Consider the following 12,730-nt stretch of genomic DNA (forward strand, 5'->3'; position numbering starts at 1 on the left):
GAGGGGTAGAGTTGATCTTTTAATAAAAGTTTTGTCAAATAAAAGTTTTGCAGAACCCCCCCCCCAATCACCAGCTCTCTATGCCACCACTTACCTTAAAGACTGGAGGAGCCCTTTTTTCAGCTGTAAGTGCCATGGGAGCACCCTCTTCACTCTTGATCACACTGTTTGGCCTGAGTGGCGTTATCAAGGCACTGGGAAGAATATTTACCTTGTCCAGGTTACAGCCACTGGTGTTCACTGCAGCAGAGAACAAACACAGTCTTACTGGTGTCCTGAAGGATAGCCACAGGGACTGAGAATAAGAGGACTGGTTGCTAGGGCTACCCCTCCACTCTCCAGAAATTAGGTTGTAAACAGCAACAAGCATCTGAATACATAGCACTGCCACAGAGTATTTATACATCTGGTAAAATAAGTCCCTATATGGCAAGGACTATACTAGTATGCTACAACAAATACAAGGCCATGTGGCAACTCACATTTGACAAAGTGATCTCAAGCCCATTATTCCACAGTAAGTGTGTTCATCTTTAAGATGCTACAAGATTGTTTTGTGAGTAATTTGATGGAAAGAGTAATATTGATGCTTTCAGCTCTCCTTACCAAACAGGGATCTAGGAAGTTGCCTTATACAGAGTGAGACCATTAGTCCATCTACAGTACTTTAGCTTTACTAATGGTTTTCCAGGGTTTCAGACAGTAAACTTTCCAAGCGCTACCTAGAGGTGACAAGGATTGAAACTGGGACCTTCTGTATACAAATCAGATGGTCTACCACTGAGCGACAGCTCATCTTCTGAAGAGCCATAAAGTTGCTATTACAGGAAAAATCACCCTGATCTCTGATGTCCATCCATTTGCAAGCCACCAAGTTTCCCCATTCTGTTCTTTCAAATTGCATCAGCTTTTGCCAGAACACATCAAATGTTCAACTTCTTGCTTATATTAAGGGTTTTAAGTAAAGGTGAAAGTAGTAAAATAAGGGCATGAAGGAAATAGCAGTAATTTGCAAGTGTCTTTTATCAGCTGAAGAATTGTTTTCTATAGAAATAATCCAACAAACAACTTGTACAAGCCTGCAAGTGATGAGCACCAGTTGTTTGAGCCAAATGGCATCAGCATTTCACTGTGACTGATGAAGCATATGTAATTAACTGCAAGAATTCCAGGCTGATACAAGGAAAGGAGAAGGGATGAATTGGGATCAAAAACATAATCCTGTGCACAGAAAAGTGGGTGAAATATTTGACTCAAAGCATAACGAAGAACAAACTAAGTACAACACTGCCACATTTATCATCACACACTTCATGTAGGCCAAGTCACACAATTATACTGGTCAATACATAAATTAGTTCTGGAGAAAGAACGAATATGCCCTACACATACAAGCCCAATGGGAAACACTCAAATGCAAAATTGAAGCCAAGATTGGAGAAGTGTCATAAATTCAATGGTAGCTGCTCTGCATGCAGAAGGTCCCAGGTCTAATCCCCACCATCTCTAGGTAGGACTGGGAAAGAATCCCGTCTGTGACTCTGAAGAACTGCTGCCAATCAATGTAGAAACTGCTGAGCTAAATCGACAAATAATCAGTGAATGTATGAGAACATCTCCTGTTCCTAGTGAGTTGGAAACATTCCAGAACAGCTATGCTGAATCTTTTCCAGCTGCAGCCCTGGAAGCCTGACGAACTCATGACCTTACTATTTATGCTGCTTTGCTTCAAAAACACATGCTCTTGAGCAGCTTCTGAAATTTAATTAGCTTCAGCAAACAATTCACTTAGTAAGAGCACACAAATCAACAGGGCCTGCCACTATAGTACACACAGAGTAGTAAAGACAACTGCAAAGCAAGTACTATGAATAATTTATTCTCTATTTTTATTTGAGTGGTGAGCTTTGCACTAGCAATACAACTCTTATGTCAACATTTTCATGAAACAGTTTAGAAAGTTATCTGCACTAACTTCATGTTTAGTCAGGACTTTTAACCACTTGTGGAATTAATATGTATTAGAAACAGCAACACTAGAGTAATTGCAAGATTAAAGCCCCAGCATATACCACTGTCTCTGCGACCAGGAGTCTTAGGCTGCAATCATATGCACACTTACTTAAGAGTAAGCCCCCCTGAGCTCAAAGCGATTTACTTCTGAGTTGACATGCAAAGGACTACACTCTTAATTTGTGATCACAATAAAGCTCTTACGAAAATCTCTCTGAAAGGTCTGCAGAAAATTGGTGTAAGTTAGAACTCAAAGAGATTAATACCACTGCTAAGAATTAGATACCTTTGATAGCATCATCAAAAGAGCAAGGCTGGGTTGGACTGGGTATTTCCTGCTTCACGTTCACATTCAGAGTACCAGCTGCAAATGCAAAAGACACTGTTGACTTTCAGAACAGATGTAAAGCAAAGTGTTCCCCCGTAAGGTGAAAGGTACATTTTAAAGGTTTATCTCTATTTTCATGTGCGCAGTGGTGGGGGAGACCTTAACTCAGGTCTTTGTAATACGGTGTAGCCCCAAACTCATCTTCCTCCCATAAACCCTTCAAGCTTCAGAGAGACAGGCTCTCTTCAAAGAATGAGAGCACGTCCCTGGTGTGCAGCTATCAGGTCAAGTAGTGCAAGAGGTGTTGCCCACCCAACAGTCTTGCTTTCTTCCTCAGCCTCTTCCAAAGCTATAACAATTAAATACAAGAAAAACTGTGCAGAAGTATTTGCCAAGGGCCATCTCTACAGCTTCATCATTTTCAACATACATGTATCAGGAGTGTAAGTAAATGGCTGTATGTCATGTGATCTTCCAGCATTGGTCACCACATAGATCCCCACAGAAACCGGGGCAGTTATTTGCTGGTCGTGATATGGCGGCACCTTCACAATTAGATGATTCTAAATCCAAAAAAGAAGAAGTTTGTTAGAGCAGACACCTTACCAACTTATATCTTCACAGACTAACACTACAAGACCTGATCATAAGAAGTAAAGATTGCATTGGAGGTACCAAGGATCTGCTGGGAAATCTACCCAGCTACAAATTGTAAAGCTGAATCTCTTGAACATACCTATCAGTAGCGAGAGCACACAGGAGAAAAGTCTTTACTCAACATAATCTTCCTATCTCTGCTATTACAATCTTCTTAATTTCAGAAAACCTGCACATAAACAGCAAGTCACTGTTTCCTTGTTTTGCTTTGCTATAGCTTCCACTGCTCATCCACCAAAATGCCAGTCAGGGACTTAGGTTGTGCAGTGGCAGCAATGAAATAACTACAGGGAGGTGATTTTGAGGTTCCGCAGCAACTAGTAGTATTCAGAAGCAGGCCAGAGGTAGTATGTAGCCACAAATAACCTTATTCTCCATTAATTTGTCTAGCCTCCTTTTAAAGCTGTCAAAGTTGACAGCCATTACCACATATTGTGATATGAAATTCTATAGATAACTTTGCTGGGGATGGGGAGGCAGACATAATACCCAGCAGTTTATGTGCATTATTTGTGACTAAATCTGAAATGATTTCCTCACCCAACAAAAACCTAAGCTTAATTTATGATCCATGATAACAGCAGGTTATAAAATTAAATCATAGCCAGAAATATTGGGAAAACAGAAATATTCTGTTTTTAAGTAGTAAATAGCATATGACATATATGCAAAATAGAAAAGTAATGATATCTTTATTTGGGTACTTTATCATCACAGAATCTTATAGAAATAATTAATAGTAACTTGGTCTGTTTGGTCCTGGTAGCTAGGGATGATGGGAGTTGTAGTCAAACAACATCTGGGGACCCAAGGTTGAGAAAGGTTGCTCTAGATATTTTTCCACTCTCAACTGTATTTACCCTAGATTCTTAAAAACATAATCACCACCTTGCTGGATCAGACATTGACCCAACTAGTCCAGCAGCCTGTTCTCACAGTGGCCAATCAGATGCCTCCATGGGAAGCAGGGCATGAGCACAAAAAACATGTTATATGGTTACCTTTTTTTTAAAAAAAAGTTTCAACAATTTTATCTTTGTTTTTAATTTATGGTATTATGTATATTTGTTTTTATTGGTTTGTTTGACAAAAAAATAAGCCACATGAAGGCAGCTTTTGTAGCAAATTTACCCTTTTAAACTTGGGCATAAAGTGCTTGGAATTCGTATTTCAACTTCATATATGCTTTCTAAATCCTCCCTTCCAAATATATGATAAGAGGAAAAATTCTTTAGCAATTCCTCAGGCATAAATGAACAACTGTATCCCAACTATGAACAAGGAAGATTTTATACAGTGGTGCCCCGCAAGACGAATGCCTCGCAAGACGGAAAACCCGCTAGACGAAAGGGTTTTCCGTTTTGGAGGTGCTTCGCAGGACGAATTTGCTATGGGCTTGCTTCGCAAGACGAAAATGTCTTGCGATTCCTGGGGTGTTTTTTTCGCTCCCTACCCCCCTTTTTCTAAGGCACTAAGCTGCTAATAGCCTTTTAGCAGCTAATCCGCTAATCCCTTAAGCCTTTAATAGCCGCTAATAGCCGCTAAACCGCTAATAGCGCTAATCCGCTAATGGGCTTGCTTTGCAAGACGAAAAAACCGCTAGATGAAGAGACTCACGGAACGGATTCTTTTCGTCTTGCGAGGCACCACTGTATCTGGATTTCTGTGCATTTTTAAAAAGCATGTACCTGATGAAACAGCTCCATGTCAATTTCTGCTTCCCCTTTCCAAGAGTTTTCATCTGTTTGAAAGCAAAAGAGAGTAGAATTACTGCACAAGCTCAGCTAAGTTTATTCATTGTCAGGGAAGCTGGTCACAAGAACCTCCTTGGCTACCTGCAGAGGCAGTCGTTAGCCCAACTCCATCCACAATGGTCTTCCCACCCCTCACCTCCATTCTCAGCCTGAGTATGTATGTATAGTTCTCACCAGACATATTCTCTTGAAAGATCACTTTTGTTCCCTTCAGAAAGTTCTTGCCAATTAAAAAGACTTCCTCTTCTCCCTTCACAGAACAACTGTGCAGGCTTTTCTTTAGAATCTCTGGTACACCAGCTGGCTGAGCTACAAATTGAAAAAGAGAAGGGATATTTATTATATACACCCCCACACCTGCAACTTAATGCCAAAATGGGCTTCTAAGTGGTTTAACTGACAACATGCAAAAAGTTGGCATCATCTCCCAAGGTCTCAATCTGGAATAATAATAATAATAATAATTTATTATTTATACCCAGCCCATCTGGCTGGGTTTCCCTAGCCACTCTGGGCGGCTTCCAAAAGAATATTAAAATACTGTGATACATCAAACATTAAAAGCTTCCCTAAACAGGGCTGCCTTCAGATGTCTTCTAAAAGTCTGGTAGTTGTTGTTCTCTTTGACATCTGATGGGAGGGCGTTCCACAGGGAGGGCGCCACTACCGAGAAGGCCCTCTGCCTGGTTCCCTGTAACTTGGCTTCTCGCAGTGAGGGAACCGCCAGAAGGCTCTCGGTGCTGGACCTCAGTGTCCGGGTAGAGCGATGGGGGTGGAGACGCTCCTTCAGGTATACTGGACCGAGGCCGTTTAGGGCTTTAAAGGTCAACACCAACACTTTGAATTGTGCTCGTCATTTGGCTTGCATGGCATATAGGAAAGCAGAACTTACAGTGATTCTGCTTGGGTGTAGCAAAGCATGCCCATCCTTTAATTCATCAGAGATAAGCACAGCGCAACTCTCCTGGGAATTGGCACATGACTGTAGTCTACTAGAATGTGCTCATCATAGCATTCCCCCCCTAGGTAACACTGAAGTAAAATAGCACTAGTTCTCTCTTTTATAAATGGGCTAGTGCAAGGAGTTTCAAAAATGAACCAACTGTCATAAACAACATCTTAGAGGCCTTTAAAATTTGTCTCACAACAAGGTCCATAACAATTGGCTGGACATGTACATACAGTCTTCAGCAAGTTTCCAAATACAAATAAGCTTTATATCAATATTACACAAAAGTTAGTCATTTTGCCCAGATGCAAAAAGTTGGCATTTTAAACACAACTGTAGTTTTAAGCCTCAAGCCAGCAACAAATAATTCAAACCACAGAAGCAGGCTATCTCAGGCTAGAAACAGTAATTTTCCTTTGCCAAAGTCCTATGATACATGCCACACTCCTATTCCAACTATGTGCACTGCTTGTGGATTGACAGGGCACACTGTTAAATTTGGATGTAGGCCAGATCCCCTACACCCAAGTTTTGGTTAACACTGAAAATAGATCAATGAGGGAACCAATTAGATATGCTATAAGCCTACACAGAAAAAGTAATTTCATTTAAAGCAGCATGAGGACTCCTAGCAACACAGACACACATGAAAGCTAAGGTCTAGGCAATTTATTTGGTTTATTTGGGTTGTTCGTTCTATTTTGTTATTAAAGCAGAAAATGAAATGCAGGGCAACTGAATTAACAGGAGACCCAAAGCCCCAGCAAGATGGGACTCAAAGAGTTTGACTTTACAACTTACTGCACAGAATTGGTGAGGACGGCGTCTGCAGGGTCAGAATGGAACCATCCTTCCGAGTGATGTTAACACGGAACACTAGCCTGGCCCGAGTGCTTTTTTTCTTGGAGCCAGCGATGCCTATTCGAGCTTCAACATCTGCATTTCTCAGTTTCAGTATTCCAACACAGTCCACCCTAGCAACACAAGATTAAAGTTACCTACCCAACTTGCTTTCAAAGAGGCCACTTAAGTTTTGCCAAGGTATGTAAAACAGCAAACTTCCTAGGTCTCCAGGCACATGGGTATTTAACCCAAGCGAGAGTTGCCCATATAAACACTACAGGTGCATGTGCCTCTACAGCTGCAAAGATGATGGAAGCAGCCACAAAAAGCTCCCTCACCTCCAAGCTCTGCAGCAACAGCTACTGTCAAAAGAGCAAGCCTTAAATTGGAGAGAGGTGTGTGCTAATACCTCTGCTAAGGCAAACAGTCACTTGCTGGCCTTGGGAAATTCATTTTCAGTCTCTCTCCACCTCTCCCATAAAAAGGGGGCACAGCAGCTTGCCTACTAGGTGTGTTAAGAGGATGGCAGGCAATCACTTTGCATATTATTCAATGTAGCTAAAATGTTCTTTTAAATGTGTTTGTGAGAAGGGGGGTATTGGTTTTTTTTGTTTTTGTTTTTATTATGTATTTTGTGTTTTCAATTTCTATTTTTATGCTGCGAACATTTTATGCTGTGAAAATTAATCTTAACTACGGAAGTGTGAAATCCAAAAGAGGCTGCTTTACGCAAAGTTTATTTGGCTTCCATGCAATGTGCCTCTAACAAAGAACAGCTGCAGGTGGGTTCTTAAACCTATACACAAATTTCTTTGGTACAATAGTTTGAAAATAGAAATAATTTTAAGCTTTGTCATGCAACTGGCACAAATAAAAACAAGAACCATGACCCAAGAATCCACAACAATGCCCAAAGTAAGCAATTTGTATTATGGCCAAATACTTCCAAAATATCTTTTTTCAGAAACTAAAATAACCACCTAAATGCTACCTCCCCAGAACATTTGTTATAAAATGCATTCATCCTAAATATTCAGAGAGAGTTGGCTAATGCATTCAAATATACCAGAGGGGAAAATAGCATCTTTACAGAAAAGCAAAAGATGGCAGTAGCACTTCAGATTCAGCTGAGGCAGATCAGATTTGGTGGCAGACAAGGAAGAGCAATGAATCTGGACAACCCAATTATGCTGGCTGGCTGAGTGCTCATCACTAGAGCAACCAGTCACTATTCTGAGACTCTTTTGCATCTGTCGCTTGCATAAAGCAAACAGAGAAAACAATGAACTAAGAAATCAGTTCATCAATGAAGCGAAAAAGTTTTTCAATTCAAATTACTCTCTCTGGTTCCCAGAATATCCATTCTGCATTTTCCCCACCCAAGATGGCCGCAGAAAATTTATTTCAAATGCTGTAGAGGGAAGTACAAAGCTGCTGTACTTCTTATTCACCAGATACTTGAAAAAATTCAAGCTACACTATGACGCCGACATTATTATTAATAATATTTATTAGTCACTTTACTCATTAAAATGGCTCAAAGTGAACATGAACAGAAATACTAAACCAATAAAAATAATCACATCAATAAAAAAACTCACATCTATACAAATAAAAGACAGGTCCAGATCCTGCCCCCCACCCACAAGAGGCCAGAAATCCTTCAAACTAAGGGCCAAAAGCCCAAGCAAAAAGGGGGAAAATGCTTTGCGCTGACATGTGAATAGAATTGGACAAAAACTTTGTGTCACCTGCCTCTAGTCTGTGGGCCACAGCAGCTATGTCAAAATAAACATGGAGTTTAAACTGCAGGTTTATTCATTGATACTGCCCCCCCATCCAGCCCTACCCATGATCAAAGCAGGAAATGGCAAATCTTTAACTAACTGGTCTTCACAAAAAGGATCATGTAATATAGGTCTCAATTCTTCCCACTTCAGACAATTCAACAGATGAGGCCTAGCTCAAAACCAGCTACATGGACCAACAGGTGAGGAATGATCTGGTCTCGTCTTAGTACACTATTATATCCCATCAATAGACCACAATAGCTTTTAAATTAAAAGGTTGATCCATTTTAGGGAGGGAGTCAAAATACAGATCCCATTACGGAAGCTGAGATTGACCAAGTCCAGAAATGGAAACAGGAGGAATTACCTACGATAGAAGAATGGAGAACTAAAATGATTGATTATGCAGAACTGGACAGAATGACAGGAAGGATCCAGAATCGACGAGATCAAAGATTTACAGAAGATTGGGAAAAGTTTATCCAATATATGCAAAAACTGAGTGAAAATAAAATTACGTTTGTAAGCTTTACGGAAGCTCTGTGAGGGGAAAGGGTTAAAAGGGCAGAAATGTGTAAAAAGTAACAATAGGAAGGAACGGCAGACAAATTGAGGGAAGTAAAAAAAAAAGAAGTAAGATGTAATTAAGATGTATGGAATGTATAAATTTCCTTTTGTATTTGAAAATTAATAAAAATATAATATATATATAAAAAAAGAGATTGACCAAGTCACAAGCAATACAAAACTTCCTAGTGCACACACATAAAGCTCCACATGGCAGACAATTTATAAGAGCTTTGTGCTCACTGAAAGACAGCATTGTTTATTTCATCAGCAGAGTCACCGCTACTGAGCCAGCACTGTGAGAGCACTTCATCTTACAAAACTCTGCTAGTTTCAGATAGCAGCCCAGTTAAGAGCATTTTGACAAGAGCACAGCTGATGCATTCACCTAGCCTTGCCACCAGTTCACTGGCAGCTTTCACAGTGTTAACTGGGGAGGCATACTTTAGTCCTGCCTTCCACCTACCTGCCTTGTATTCTCTTCATCTTATTTCCACGTATCTAAAATGCTTTATAAACATTATATTTATATACATGGTCTTAAAAGTTTTCATTGTATACAATGTGTCAGCCTAAGCAAAGGAGGGAGCAGACTGCCTATCTTTTAGCATCCAACATGCTGGTAAGTAGTCCAATTCAACTGTTAAGATGTACAGTGGTACCTTGGGTTACAAACACTTCGGGTTACAGACTCCACTAACCTGGAATTAGTACCTCGGGTTTACTTTACTTCAGGATGAGAACAGAAATTGCACACCACCGGCGCAGCAGCAACAGGAGGCTCCATTAGCTAAAGTGGTACCTCAGGTTAAGAACGGTTTCAGGTTAAGAATGGACCTCCGGAATGAATAAAGTTCGTAACCAGAGGTACCACTGTATTGGTACATGAAAGGCTCCTCCACATTCACAGATTTCTAGGCAAGCTGGGGCTGCCCCATTAACTTCAGCAGTAGGAGATGTTACATGCACTGAAATGCTGTACATATTAGCGTTCTGACACAAAAGTGTCTGCTTACATGCATTTTGTGCAGACCAGAATCCCAAGAGCTCTAGATTGGGGCCAATGTACAGGAAATAATTTAAGTGTATTCAAGTACTTCCCAGATTTACTGCCTTTTATTGCAATTCAAAATGCCTGATCTGAGTAGAAACAGAATCATAAAGAGCTGAAAGGGACCTTAAATTGTCAGGTAATCCAAAGCAGGAAATATGCTGCTACAGAATCACTGAGAGACCCAGAAATAGTACAATGAAAAACAGTGACTTACGCCAGGGTCATGTTGTTGTTTGGATCCAAGCCCACCTCAATGACGGTGGTACCCTCTATGTCAACTTCTTTGCAGGGTGTGGTGTTTCGTCCTGTAACCCTGCAGGCCTGATAGAATCCATGAGGTTTCACCCGACCAGAGTCATTCCCCACAAAGACCTGCAGCGTCACAGCCTCATTGTGACCTTCCAGCTACAACCATAAAACAGGGAGGAAAGCGTTAATAGACTACAACAGGCAATGCAAATAATTTGCAAATATTACAATGTAAAGGTATTTTGAACATCAGAACACTAGTTAGTGTTAAAACCCAGTGGTGCACTGAAAGTCTTCTCTTTTCCAAAATAACAGCTCAACTCTTCAGTTGTTTCAGGCTATGTTAAACCAATTTAATTCCAGTTAATTCCAGTGCAATATCTCAGTTATACTTCCCTGAGTCCATCAAGCAGGAATCAGAATCCTTGCTTATAAATAGCAAATGTGCAATTTAGTCCCAAACTGAAATCCTTTCATCTTTATTCCAGTGTGTTTATTGTATTTAATTATGTATCCATTCAGAAACAGTGGCATTTTCAAAAACCTATTAGAAATTAATGGACTTTCTAAACATGTAGTTATAAAATACAGAAACACCATCACAAAACAGTCCTAAACACTTCTAGATTATAAATTCTTCAGAAACTGTACATGCACAAAAACATATAAAAGCAATTCAGTCTGTACACTATTAAGATACAACATCTTTCAAACTTTATATTTGCTCAGAAAGTGATGTAGTTAAGTGATTGAAATATCTCTCCCCAAATAATCCATGCTATTTTTTGTTCTATTAAGAGTTTAACACCCACAAATATTCAAGGGCAACATGAGCAAAACAGAGAGCAATGATTTCCCCACCAGCTGGATTAATAGCATTTTGTAATTCCTTGGTGCACTGTGGGGCTAAACACTGATGCCCTAAAAGTCTGTCCATACGCCAGGCTAAAAGTTAGAAAGGCATTGTAGGTACAGAGCCCCATTCAGTTTTAGCACAGTCTTTGAGGGCTTCCTCACACCTTTTTCTGATGCACTACATCACAGCTTGCCTAGTTTCTGATGAACAGCCCCATAGACAGTGCTCTGTGCATTCATTTAACCGTTAATTGCTGAGAGCAGCTATTGGTCTATATTTACACATCCTCCACTCAACAAGAAAGGCTGCTCTGTACTAAACTAAGAAACATCCAGACCTCTACTCTCCAAACAACACAAAAGCCACATCCCTGAGAAATATGGAACTATATACACAGATTCTAAATTAGTGCAATTTACAACTTAGAATGACAACATCAATACTGAAAAACACACCGTGGCACTGGCAACAGTTTGTCACTGCAGGGAAACCCATGATGCCATGGAGGACCTAGTATGTTTGTCTTTTGGCCAGAGTCAGGTTTGGCTGGGGGTGAAGAACTGGATTTTCACTTACCATAAATGGCAGCACACTCCTGAATTGGCCCACCCCAAAAATTGAATTGGCCTACCTTTACGGTGGGGAATCCTTGTTGTGTTCTGTCTTTCACCGAGCCCCGACTGCCCTCAGTTAGGTAGCGAGCTCTGTGCTGTGTCTCTGGCTGCACCATTATCTTCAGCTCCTTGCCTTCACTTTTACCAGGGTACTGACCACATAACATAGGACTCTTCTTGCCTCCAGTTGTTTTTGGGGTTTCTGATGTTCTAAAGAGTTAAAGCAGACCAGTGATTTCAGTTACCAGAGGCTTTCTTTAAAAAACAAGCACAACTGGGGTGGGGAGGGGAAGAGAAAAGAACACAGATCTGGGCCATACTTAAATCTACCAATATAAAATCACAACGCAAGACTGCAAACTGGGAAGAAATGTAGAAGGGGGTGTGTGTTTTCATGTACCGAACTCACAACAGAAATTCAGTAACTAAACCATATAGCCTGAAACTTAAGCCCTTTTAATCTTTGTTTTATGTAAGAATGTAAGAAAAATGCACACTGCTATTTAGGCAAAAATACCTGTATAAATCTAGTCAGATGGCATGAGATGGCAGGCATCTTAAAACTGTTCATCATGTTTTCGTCACTAATTATAACCATTTTGAACAGTGGTCACTGTAAATCCCTTGACTATGTACGGTAATTAAATGCATACAGCTGAGCAGAACTCACATTGTATATGCAAAATCCTCCATCCTTTAAGTGAAACATGAATTTTGAAATGGATATAGTTAGGCCAATAAATCCATTTTAGGACTATTAAAATACAATATTCCTTTAATGACAATATTGATTGTGATAAAATTATTTCTATTCTGGGCATCCAGGCCATATCCCAGACCACATGGCTGCTGGATGCTACTTATTTGTGTCCTGAGATTACATTTGCTTCACTGTCCATTAGTATTTCCCCCCTTATATACAAGTGGCCCAATCCAGCAGCACTTGTAACTTTCCACCACATTAAAGAGAGAGCATAAGTAACTCTCCCAGTGAAATCAATGGCACTTAAACTATGATTGATTGTGCCTACATTTTTTCCTGTAGCATAAATGCAG

The 12,730-nt window shown here is 40.2% G+C and overlaps 1 protein-coding gene across 10 annotated transcripts in view; it reads right to left on the reverse strand.

Annotated features, from left to right (window-relative positions):
- NFAT5 (nuclear factor of activated T cells 5) overlaps positions 1 to 12,730 on the reverse strand; it is a 59,738-nt gene that overhangs the window by 5,561 nt on the left and 41,447 nt on the right. For all 10 annotated transcript variants that reach the window (XM_083452400.1, XM_083452402.1, XM_083452408.1 and 7 more), the window contains 8 exons: positions 11,692 to 11,884; positions 10,170 to 10,360; positions 6,503 to 6,675; positions 4,927 to 5,061; positions 4,687 to 4,739; positions 2,772 to 2,904; positions 2,300 to 2,377; positions 95 to 240 (listed from right to left, as the gene is read on the reverse strand). In XM_083452400.1, the coding sequence (XP_083308526.1) occupies positions 95 to 240; positions 2,300 to 2,377; positions 2,772 to 2,904; positions 4,687 to 4,739; positions 4,927 to 5,061; positions 6,503 to 6,675; positions 10,170 to 10,360; positions 11,692 to 11,884 (1,102 nt within the window). The remainder of the gene's footprint in view (positions 1 to 94; positions 241 to 2,299; positions 2,378 to 2,771; positions 2,905 to 4,686; positions 4,740 to 4,926; positions 5,062 to 6,502; positions 6,676 to 10,169; positions 10,361 to 11,691; positions 11,885 to 12,730) is intronic.

Source organism: Podarcis tiliguerta, assembly GCF_965153285.1.
Source record: "Podarcis tiliguerta genome assembly, chromosome: 8".
NCBI lineage: Eukaryota > Metazoa > Chordata > Lepidosauria > Squamata > Lacertidae > Podarcis > Podarcis tiliguerta.